General features: G+C 43.3%; 1 protein-coding gene across 1 annotated transcript in view; it reads right to left on the reverse strand.

Annotated features, from left to right (window-relative positions):
- Nucleotides 1-9,936, reverse strand: part of LOC107107294 (protein Jumonji-like) — a 62,023-nt gene extending 52,087 nt beyond the window's left edge. Inside the window, 2 exon segments of the mRNA XM_015407577.1 lie at nucleotides 6,184-6,413; nucleotides 9,765-9,936. Of these exon segments, the coding sequence (XP_015263063.1) occupies nucleotides 6,184-6,413; nucleotides 9,765-9,918 (384 nt within the window). The 5' untranslated portion in view covers nucleotides 9,919-9,936.
- Nucleotides 9,937-11,402: the final 1,466 nt, after the last annotated feature.

Consider the following 11,402-nt stretch of genomic DNA (forward strand, 5'->3'; position numbering starts at 1 on the left):
ATGTTGTTCTTCTAAGAGAAGCGCATCAGAACGGACACTTTCAAGTTCAGCACGTGGGAAACGATATTTGGGGTTCTGGTAAATGGCTTTATTTTTCTGGGTGAAGCTTTCTGTTGGAAGTAAGTTCCACTCCCCTTTGCCACTGCCTTAATGCCGGCTATCACATAACTGCGCACATGCGGATTTGGTCAGGTAAGAAGGTGAAGGCAGGCATAGGCATGCGTTGCAAAGCAAAGAGCAATTAGCCGCCTCTGCATGCTGAAAGCAAACGAAAGAAACATTAACCGGGACATAGATTTAACACAACAAAACAGACCATTCAAAATATACAAATGTACAGGAAAATGTTTGGTGCAACAAAAATCACACTTGGCAGCTGGTGAGAAAACTGCACATTACGACACGAGCACCTGCAATATCCTCCGATGGCAGCGGCAGCAACTGAATCACTCTTAAAAACCAGTTCTTCAGTTCACATACTTGCATGCGATGGCGATCATTAACACACAAGCACACGATACGATACAATGCAACTCAGGAATATGGAGGGCAAGGTATGCCAAACCAAAAAAAAAGGGGGGGGGGAATGTTACATTAGTACTGCTTTTTTATTCTCTCACCTTTTGCCCAGTTTTGCATTCCCACGTCATCCTCATTTCCACAGAATATTCGCATTCTAGATAATCTGCAGCCAGTTTTATTGTACTATAGGTGCTTTAAGCAGTAACCTGCTATTGTTCAAAGGGTGACCTGATTTTCTGTGGAATCCTATGCAGAGTTATTCCAGGCTAAACCCATTAATCTCAACTGGCTTAGACTGGAGTAACTCTGCATAGGATTCCACAGTCTCTCCAGGACAAGCAGCTGTCCATATTAAGCACATACAGCTAATATCATGGGGTGCATGATAATAAGGTATGGAGAAACTTGGCAAGATTTCACACCGATCAAAGCCAGGCCTGAAGACACAACCAAATTACTCCCTATCACCAGATTCTTACCTCCTAAAAAGGCACACCTTCACTTCTAGGTGTATCAAACATATATAGTTTCTAAGTCTTCCCCGCTATACTCAACCGCCTTCATCTTGAGTGAAATTATTTAAAACCTATTAGCTTTTGCCTTTCACAGAGCTCCAGCTTTTGTAGAAGAGGAGAAATCTGTTCCTAATAAAACATTTCCAGAGATTCCCTTGATATCTTTACATATAAAGGGATTTTGTGACGTGGCCGTAAAAACAAACAACTGAAATGCAGTCATAAAAACATTTAACAATTTATTTAGAGTCGGGGTGTTGCTCTTTTTTTCTCTTTTTTTCCTAATTATTCTGAAAGCTTCCTGGCTTGGAGATGGAGCTCCAGGCGACCTCCCAAGTGCAGGGCTACGCAGAAACTGGAGAGGTCAGCCTAGGTCCCTCCAATAGGAGCCACACAATAAAATAAATTTGCATAGCCTATCCAGAGGCGTGACCTAACAACTTCCTGGATGACTTAGGGTTGCCAAATCGAAATTGGCCGGGAGTGGGGGGCTCCCGGCCGGTGTCCTCTTCGTGTGCGCGCGTGGCTCCGCCCCCAGCGTCCGACGTCACTTCCAGGTGACGCGGACGTTAGTTTTCCCCCGGGCCCCGATTCCGCGGGAGCGGGAATCGGGGCTCGAAACCAGGGGGAATTCCGCCCCCCGGGGGCATTTGGCAGCCCTAGGATGACTCCCCCCCCCCAAGGAGGATACAGAGGTGTGACTGCTCCTACCCAGAGGGTTCCAAGAAGCAATGGACAGTAAGTACCCTGCAGGAAAAGATCAGGAGAGAAGGTATAGCAGACTGGATGAGAAGTTTGGGGGCTCAGAAAAGAGGTTCTAGGGCAGTGATGGCGAACCTTTTAGAGTGCCCAAACCCCACTTATTTATCGCAAAGTGCCAACACGGCAATTTAACCTGAATACTGAGGTTTTACTTTAGAAAAAACAACTCATACATTCACTTAAGATGATCCAAAGAAAGTAAGGAAAGCAATCCCAAATGCTTTCATTTACTTACAATTATTTGGCAGAGAATTCTACACTTTAATGATGGTCTGGGGTGATGGCACGCGTGCCCACAGAGCGGGCTCTGAGTGCCACCTCTGGCACCCGTGCCATAGGTTCGCCACCACTGTTCTAGGGGGAAGAGAAGAGACTAGAAGGTAGACAGAATGTGCCTGCTTCAGAGGAGCAGAGTGTGAGGGAAAATAAGAGAAGAAAAACTTTTGGGGTGGAGGAAGGATCTACGTGTAAGTCTAGATGCCTAATCTGGTCCAGAGCAATCTTTTAAGAGAGGTGAATCCATTTTGGCAGAGTATCTAATAGAATTGTTAGCACGGAAGCCTAGGCACAGAGGTTCCTTCTTTTAAAACCTTACCCTGGTCTTAACTTGGCCTATGGCTGAGACGAATGTAGCACGGCAATAAGAGTCTCAAAAGAAATCTCCTGCTGTTCCCTAGGCAATAGCCGTGGTCTCAGAAAAGGCTACAGGGGAGAGTAAGATTATATAACAGAAATTCTGTTAATATGTTTGGACGTCTGGAAAACAAACCTCTTCTCAAGAACAACCAAACACACACACACACAACTTTAATCCTCTAGCAGTTTTAAACCAGAATAAAAATAACTGCCAGGACAGAAACTGGGTAATTAAAACTGCAGCCTAACATAATTAGTTACGTAAAAGGTACCTCAATAATAAGTTCCATCTCGATCCTTCTGAGCCAGCTACCAAGCTGCACAGGTACATATTGTTTCACAGATCTAACCTGCAACTCTATAAACAATCTCGGCCTTCTAGAGTGGTGCCTCTCAATATTTGGGATAGGGCTGTATATTCCCTATATTTCCATTTCTGATTCCAAATGGAACATTCCCTAAGCAGAGAGGTGACCCTGGAAGGCTAAAATACTGGAATAAATGTCGTCTTGCCAGGCCTGCTTCACTTGCAATATTTTTCAGATACATCATATAAACAATACTCCCCAAGTCAGATATAGCAAATATGCACAGGACAAAATAAAACATGTCACAGTATATATTAGGCTACTAAAACCCTTTTTCAAGCCAGAGAAGAATAACAGGGGAAAAGATTACCCGGTCATGCCAAACAGATTTTTGGATTTTTTGGATCATTAAAAGGCTATCTCTTTTGCTTATACATACTTTACAGGACCCTGAAGGGGTAACCAGTGCTAAAGAAAGCAAAAGTAATTATGGTAGGCATAATTTCTTACCTTTCTACGGTTGACATGTCTCCCCCCATTAACCAAAAACACACAACACCTTTGTGAACCAGCCTAATAAAATGGACGCACTGCTGGCTGCGCAGGATCGCCATAGAGTCTAGTTCCATCCCGGGGCAGTGCTTACACTGAGCGCATAAGAAAGAAGTCAATTTTAATGTAAAAAGCAGTAACAGTGATTGATCATTAGTCATTATCACTCGTTATACTGCACAAACTAATCCGCAAAGAACACCCCCCAATTAGTTACTTCTTTTTCTTTGTTCATCCCCCCCCCAGTCACACTCGTTGATTCAGTCATGTTATTTTATATATCTCTCTCTCTCTCTCAACAGTAAACCCCCCCAACCTTTCTCCTAAATAAAGAAACTTCATTTTTACCCTCCAACTTTAAATTAAACCTTATCCCAGGGCAACTGGGTGGCTTTATGTTGCTCTTACACATACCACAAGAGCAGCCTCTCAGACTTTATAGATTGAGAAAAAAGAAAAGAGGAAAACCTTTTTTTTTTTTTAAAGGACAACCTCGTGTTTCCAAGGGGGAGAAATTCAACTTATGGTATAGGAGACATGGAACGGTCTCTATGACCCAAACATATCCTCTGACAGATCAAACATTTTGCCAATTCACTTGCAAAACCAATAGAGGGACCCGTTGAGTTACGTTTCCTTTCCCTTCAACCCCCTTGGGGGATTAAAGCATTTGGGTAGACAACATGGAAGAGAAAGGATGTGAGTAACAAAACCCAGAAAGGAAAGAGAGAGACAAACCCATATAGATCTATAGCACATGAAGCATATTACAGGGGGGGGGGGACAGAAATGGTTTTGGAACTCAGATCCAAAGTAAAGCAAATTCCCTCCTTTCAAGCATGACCTACAATTTAACACTAACTGGGAAACAAGAGTGCTGTGATTTAGTGCTAGGCTGTAGACACCATCTCTTCCCATGTTCGACAATACTGTGAAAACTGCTATTTCCCTATTACGGGGGTCACAGCCCTACAGTAAATGTAGCCAGAGAGCCATGAGGCGACCGTGGCTGTGGTTACTTCTAAGGACCAGTTTGGGAAATTAAATAAAGTATCCCTTCACTTCAGAGATACTAATCAAATGGCACAGTCCTAGGCAGAGTTATAGCATTGACTTCAGTGGATTCAGAAGGGTGTGATTCTGTTTCGGACTGCACCCAAAGTCACCTAATATTTGAAAGGAGGCTTCAGGTTTCCCCCTTGCTCCAGTTTCATTACTTTATTCATCAGTGTTTAGTGCATACTGACGCCCCAATCTGAGGGTGGGAAAAACCCAGTTAGATGCTGAGGAAGGCCTTGCTATCACAGCCACCAAAAGCCGTCGTGTCAGCTTCTCAGAAGCCCTGTCATCACGCTGCGAAGACCACATTTCCTTCCTCTACTTTATCTTGTCACTTATTCCCTTCCGACTGATACGAATGTCTTATGCTCCTTTCTTATGCTTCTTAACCCCCCACTCAGTCTTAAGAATCGGTGGAAGGAATTTTTATCCAAAACAAAATCCTTGGACGGATTCGGTCTCAGGATGGAAACCTAAACCATGCCTTCAGAATCACTCTCCAGGTTATCTACAGCAAGTCTGAGCACAAAGTTCTCGCACCTTCTGATTTGTGTGCTCTTTGCACTATAGTGACTGGCCCTGTTGATTTCCCAGACGTACACAAACCCCTCTGTGCTGCGTGAAACCTCTTACATTACCTACTTCCCAAGCTCTCTTGGACCATTCAGGAGGCTTACTGTTAATGTGGAGTACATAATGTATCTCTGCACCAATGATATTGTGAAGACTGAGTGTCTCTGCTCTCTCAGTTATACTCTGGGACTGCAAGGAGTCTTCTTCTTCATAGCCTGCTCAGTCTATCTGTTCACATGAGCAAAAAGGCATAGTCATATGAACAATAGAAACAAACGTTCCACCTGTGTTAAACCCGATGTCTTTTTTGTATATGAGCCCTAACAATGGCGTACCGGTGTAAATTTACAGACTTCTAAACAGAAAAGATAATTATTGGCAAATGATAGCTTGGGGGCTCCTGACCTAAACACTACAGATGGATGGGGAAGTTAGCTCAAGGAGTGCCAAGTTGGCAAACAGCCAGAAACATTCAGTTCTTTTACAAGTCTCTTCCAGCTGAACAAACATCAGGCCAAACAAAGCCTTGCTTTAGGCCACTGTTGGTTCATGGAGGTACCAGAAAATCCTGAGAACTTCTCCAAGAATCATTACCACAGGGAGAAGAAAATTGGTCGCTGTTAGATCGGAACAAAGGGGAGGGGGCAGAATTTGTACAGATGTGGACCTCTAAATTTTGTGGTGTTTGCTAGCTGTCTGGAATTCAGCACACAGAAGTCAGAACTTTCTCGGAAGGTTTAAAGTAGCTGAGGCAAGGCCACTGCGGAAATGATATGTCTGCTAACTCAAATCACCTGTCTGCGCTCCATATTAAGTGAGTAACTTAGGACATTCTCCATGGTAAGTTCATTATGGTGAAATTTGTCTTCCCATTACAACTTAAGTGTATTTCCCCCATCTTTCCCACTGACAGCCACAATGTGACAGAGATTTCTAAAAATCAGGATAAGTGGAAAGGTTGTGTGAAATCATCCCAACTACCAATCATGCGTATTTCCAAACGTATATTACATAGAACCTCTTGGGCGACAGAGGCAACAAAAGTGCGAAGCGCCCGAGATCTCTATCGGCGTGTGTCTGGCTTCCTTCTGCTAGTCACCTTCTTACAGAAAGGCAACCCTATGTATCTTACGTATTACAAGCATTTTCCTTCATACCAAACATTAGAAGCCTGTGAGCATTGTCCTTCATACGGAAAGAGGCAACACGCAAAGAATCTTAACATAAGCATACCCAACGGCATCCCAGGAGGTTACCTGTTTCCTTAAGTCCTGAGCCGATCGATGAAGAGTGTGATGGTGGTTAGCAGTGAGCCCTTTTGTGGAGAAGCCCATGTTTGTTGTGGGATGGTGATTAGCAGCAGCCTGGTCTTTTCGGCTCTCGGATCTGTGTTCACTGTTTCTCTCCTTTGCTGGTGTCATTTCTTTGATTTTGTGTTTATGAACAGGCTCTCTCTCTTTTGTTGACCTGTTAGATCCATTGAAGACTGGGAACAGAGAACACAGTTTCATGAGAAAAACAATGGGCGAGAAGAAGAGAGGAACAAGACGGGAAATTAGTTTTCGTTCAGCCTTTTCTTTGAAAAGACAACAGGCACTAGGTGAAACGTTTCATAGCTACCTTGTCATAAAGAAACAAAAAAGAGCTCTATCAAAATGCCCTGACCTGGATAGCCCAACCACAGAAGCTAAGCAGGGTCGCCCCTGGCTAGTATTTGGAGGGGAGACCTCCAAGGAATACCAGGGTTGCTATGCAGAGGCAGGCAATGGCAAAACCACCTCTGAATGTCTCTTGGCTTGAAAACCCAACGGGGTCGCCATGTCAAAACAGAAGACACGGCTACTTTAAATTAGCTGGAGCCTAGTTATCAGGCAAGACCTAGGTAAGAAAGAAAGGATCACTCACGAACACGGCTTACAATATTCGTAGTCATGGTGCTAAATGATCTCTCTGCATTTTGAAGTTCAACGTTTTGAAGTTACACGTCACAGGCACAGCAGCAAGGTTGCAGTGACGCAGACGCAATGTACGAGGCATATACACTGCGATTCTAAGAACACTTTCCTGGGAGTAAGCCCCACTGAATAGACCTGAATAGGACTGTGAGTAGACCTGCTTCACATTGCTCTCGTGACAGGGGCCCAACACGAGCAACGATTTCAGAGAGGAGCCACACAGACACACACAACCTTTCCCATGCTGGATTAAAAGCTGGGCAAAGAAAATACAGTTGTTAAGTCAAAACACAGTACCACACAAATGCCTAATGTCAATGACAGAAGAAGAAGAAGAAGAAGAGGAGGAGGAGGACGAGGAGGGGGAGATTGGATTTATACCCCGCCCTTCACTCGGAGTCTCAGAGCGGCTTACAAACTCCTTTCCCTCCCCCTCCCCACAACAGACACCCTGTGAGGTAGGTGGGGCTGAGAGAACTCTGACACAAACTGCTCTTTTTCAAGGACAGCTATGCCAGAGCTTGTGACTGACCCAAGGTCACATCAGCAGGTGCAAGTGGAGAAGTGGGGAATCAAACCCGGTTCTCCCAGATTAGAGTCCGCACACTTAATCACTACACCAAACTGGCTCAAACAACAGCTTCAGTGCGCGCACATGCACAGAAAAGACATTTCTCGTTCATTCTGTTTGCTCTGTGGTTCCTTTGCTCTTAAGATCTGGACACACTCGCACAAATGATAAGAATTCCAGTACTATCATTAGCTTAGGGCTGCATCAACTAACGAGCTAGTCAACTGTTATGAAGCAACGTCATTGAGTGATTATTTTAAAAATAAACCAGCTCTCCCACTTTTCTACAGGGTGACCAAACCCTAACCCTAACCACTAAAATTTATCACGCCCTGCATTTGGCTCCTTGCCGTGTCGCAATCACTATCAATTGTGCCACTGGTCTTGTACCCAAAAAACGTACTTTCTGTCGAATAATAATATGTCAGTAGCAATTAGGTGGCTAACTTGTTTGCTTCTCTTAGAAGAGGAAATGTATATCTGTCCTCAAACTAGCGAAAAGTCTAGTTTATTTCCCCCCTTCCCGTTTACTAGCTTGAGGACAGATATATATTTGATGCCATTTCCCTGTACACCTTTCTTTAATTTTTACTGCATGACCACTGTAATAAATTTTATGTATATTTCTTGGGGGAAAGATTAGAGAACCTCTAAGAATGCAAATTACGGAAGCAACCGCCCACTCTATTCCAATAATCTCATAACCAGGGAAGGTATATTTTCTGCGATGTCTCCTATAACTTGTGAGAAAGAAAAGGGACCTTGGCAAAAGTCTTGGTGATAAAAACCGTTTCCTTCTACAGCGTTATTTATCGCCAGCAGTTCTTCAAAAAAAACAAAAAAAAAACTTTTGCACAATGGAACTGAAATCTTGGGAAGAAAAATGGTTTCATAACCTCAGCGGATGCAAAGAGCAGAGGACCCAATGGCCAGGGAACACCTACGGCCAGTGTTTCCTTCTCTGTGCAAAAGAAACCCTTCCCTTCTGCCAAAGGAAGCTGACCAGGCATAGCTGACAGGGCACAGCAAAGCAAGAGAAGGTGCGGAAGGCGAGAGAGAGAGCTTATCACTGGGTCTTAGGGGAAGAACACAGAAGTGATTCACTGTGAAGGTGCTGCCAATGTCAATAGAATATGTATGACTTTGTGTGTGGGGGGGTCATGGTAGCCCAGGTATTTTTTCATTCCGGCTGCTCAAGCTTAGGGCTCCAAGCGACTTGGTGCCGAATACATTTTTCAAGCCCCTGCGACAAAAGTGCTGATCAATTTATCTGGATATGACACAAAGGCCACGTGAAGAAAATACGTTGTGACTAAGGCAAGCCCTGCTGATTTGCAGGAAAGTAATTGATGTGATGCTACAGGAACGAAAATGTTGCATTAGCGACAGTGATAACATATTAACCTGGCGACCAGGAAAACAGGGTCTCAAATCAGAAATGAAAATAAGACTGTTTACTATACACATGTCTTCCCAGGGCTGGTTCAGAAAGGAGGAGAGGTATAGAGAAACGCTCAAAATCTGCCTAGATGGCTAGAATACAGTGATTATGGAACATCACTATTTTTATCGCAATAATAATTATGGAATATTATTATGGAATAATGAAATTAACACGAGGCTTTAAAATAAAACAATTGCTCTGTCCTCCTGAGAGCCAGAATGGTATAGTGGTTGGACAAAAACTAGGACTTTGGGTTCAAATCCTGCGCCAGCCATTAAAAACAATTTTAAGAGCGCGTTGCCGAGGAAAGCCCACTAATTTAAATGGATTTAGAAAGGTAATTCTGTTTAGGAATGCCCTGCCAGTTGGTTAGTCATTATCTCAGCCTTTGCCTAGTAGTGTGGCTCTTGGGTGAGCGGGGGTCATTTAAAAAATCCATCTCTTGCCTTTTAAAATTTGAAACGGTGCCGTCCAGTCCTGCTTGTGAAGAGTTACCATTCAAAGAAGTGTAAAAAGTGTAGTAATTGTTTTCTTCCCTAGTATGGATTGTGTACTGCACACTGTATATTGCTGATATTGCTACTTGTGTAAAGCAAGGGTCATTTTAAAATTCGGGACCACTTGTTTTTATGCATAACCTCTTTTTTTTAAGGGAGGATCGTCTTACATTAAAAAATCAACTTCCTTTCGAGCAAATAGGGTAGATTCAGTGAAGGATGCTACCATTTCATTTTCATACTATGAAAAATGGCCATGATCTCGCACTACCGCAGGACAAAAAAACTCAGATCAGTACTCTGATAGCTTCTAAATATCTCCTACTACAACCTCAGGAAAGGCAAATAATGTTTATCTTCAGTAACCTACCATGTCCATTTGGAACGTGCTTCTGCGTTTTCCCTTTCCTGGGCGTCGAATGGCATGAAGACGAAGCATTATTCGAAGCTACCTTAGCATCTTCTGTTTCTTCATCTTCTTCTTCTTCGTCTTCCTCATCCTGAGAGCTTCCAAAATACACCATGTTGCTGGGTAGGGCTGGAGAACCTGGTAATAAATCAACTGCCTGAATATCATTCAATTACACACAAAAGTATTAATCCTAATTAAAACACGGCCCCTGGGTGATTCAGGATGAGGACTCAGGAAAACCACTTAGTACACTTCTTCTTCTTTTTGGCCCCCTGTAGGGGATTTTTTATTTACAGTTTTTAAAACTACAACAAAATTAGGGAGGAGATCTACAAACTATAGGAGAAAGAAAAGAAAACCCACTAAAATCCCAAGAGTTGGAGGTCATACACTGCTTATAAAAGTATTAGCTTAATATAAAAATTGCTTTTCTTAACATTGAGAGTGGTCAATCATCATCATCAATTGTGTTAACAAACCATCAGATCTGACTATATAAAGGGGACTTCCAGTAACGGCGCTGTGACGTGGTGAGGCTTTTCGGATTGCTCCGGAGATGCCCGCTCCTCCTCTGCTCTTTTGGAGCCCCCCCCATGATTTCGGGGGGCCCCCCACTCATTCCCCTGGAGGAAGAATGAGTTGCAGGGGGCTTGTTTCGGCCCCCCGCATATAGAAAAAAACGGGGATGTGGTGGTTACTGCCCTGAAAAAAACGGGGATGTGGTGGTTACTGCCCTGAGAGCGACAGACGGAACAAGGCATGGCCGCCATGCCCAACAGTGACCTCTGTTTTAACTTTTTGCTTTTTGGATTCTTAATGTATACAGCAACACTGGGACTCTGTGAGTACGCATATTTCTAATTCTATCTATAGCCAAGACCTCAGACTTTGGACAAAGTTACCCCAAGTTGGTGAGCCCAAGATAGAGGTGATTAGCGGCCAGACAAGGAACGAGGGAAAGATTGACGGGTTTTTTCTTTTTGCTTACGGGGTTGAAAAAACTTCGTTGATAAGGACTGACAATCAAGCCAGATACCCTAAATGGTGATTAAAAGCTTTAGATGGTGTTTAAAACCTTCAAATTAAAAGCTGCACTACTTGAGTTGGAATGAACTGTGTAACAAAAATGGCTCTTGCAGAGGCCAATGAGGAGGATGAGTTGGATGATAACATGCTTGTGCGAGAATTAACTGTTGAGCAGTTTTTGAAACTACTCAGAGAAGGAATACAGAAGGGAATACAAAAAGGGTTTGAAGAGGCTTGTGTGAATGTAACTGAAAAACGGCAGAGTATACAACTGGATATTGAAATTAAGGAAGAACTGGTACAGCCCAGAGTGTTGGGGAGGAACATGTTTGCTATTCTAAGGAGTCATTTGATCAGGGGTCGTTTCGTAGAAAAAGAGCTAGGGGAACTCATTAGCATAACTCATTAGCATATGCCACACCCCCTGACATCACCGGAAGTGTGTCATAAAAAAAAAAAAGAACCTCTTGTAAAGAAGGGAGAAATGGTGGGAAAAAGAAGCTAAAACGTCGAGCCTGGAAGTTTAAGATGGAAAATAAAATACTGGATATAGCATGGCTGAAACACAGA

This window comes from Gekko japonicus, unplaced genomic scaffold, assembly GCF_001447785.1.
Source record: "Gekko japonicus isolate JY-2015 unplaced genomic scaffold, Gekko_japonicus_V1.1 scaffold3310, whole genome shotgun sequence".
Lineage (NCBI taxonomy): Eukaryota > Metazoa > Chordata > Lepidosauria > Squamata > Gekkonidae > Gekko > Gekko japonicus.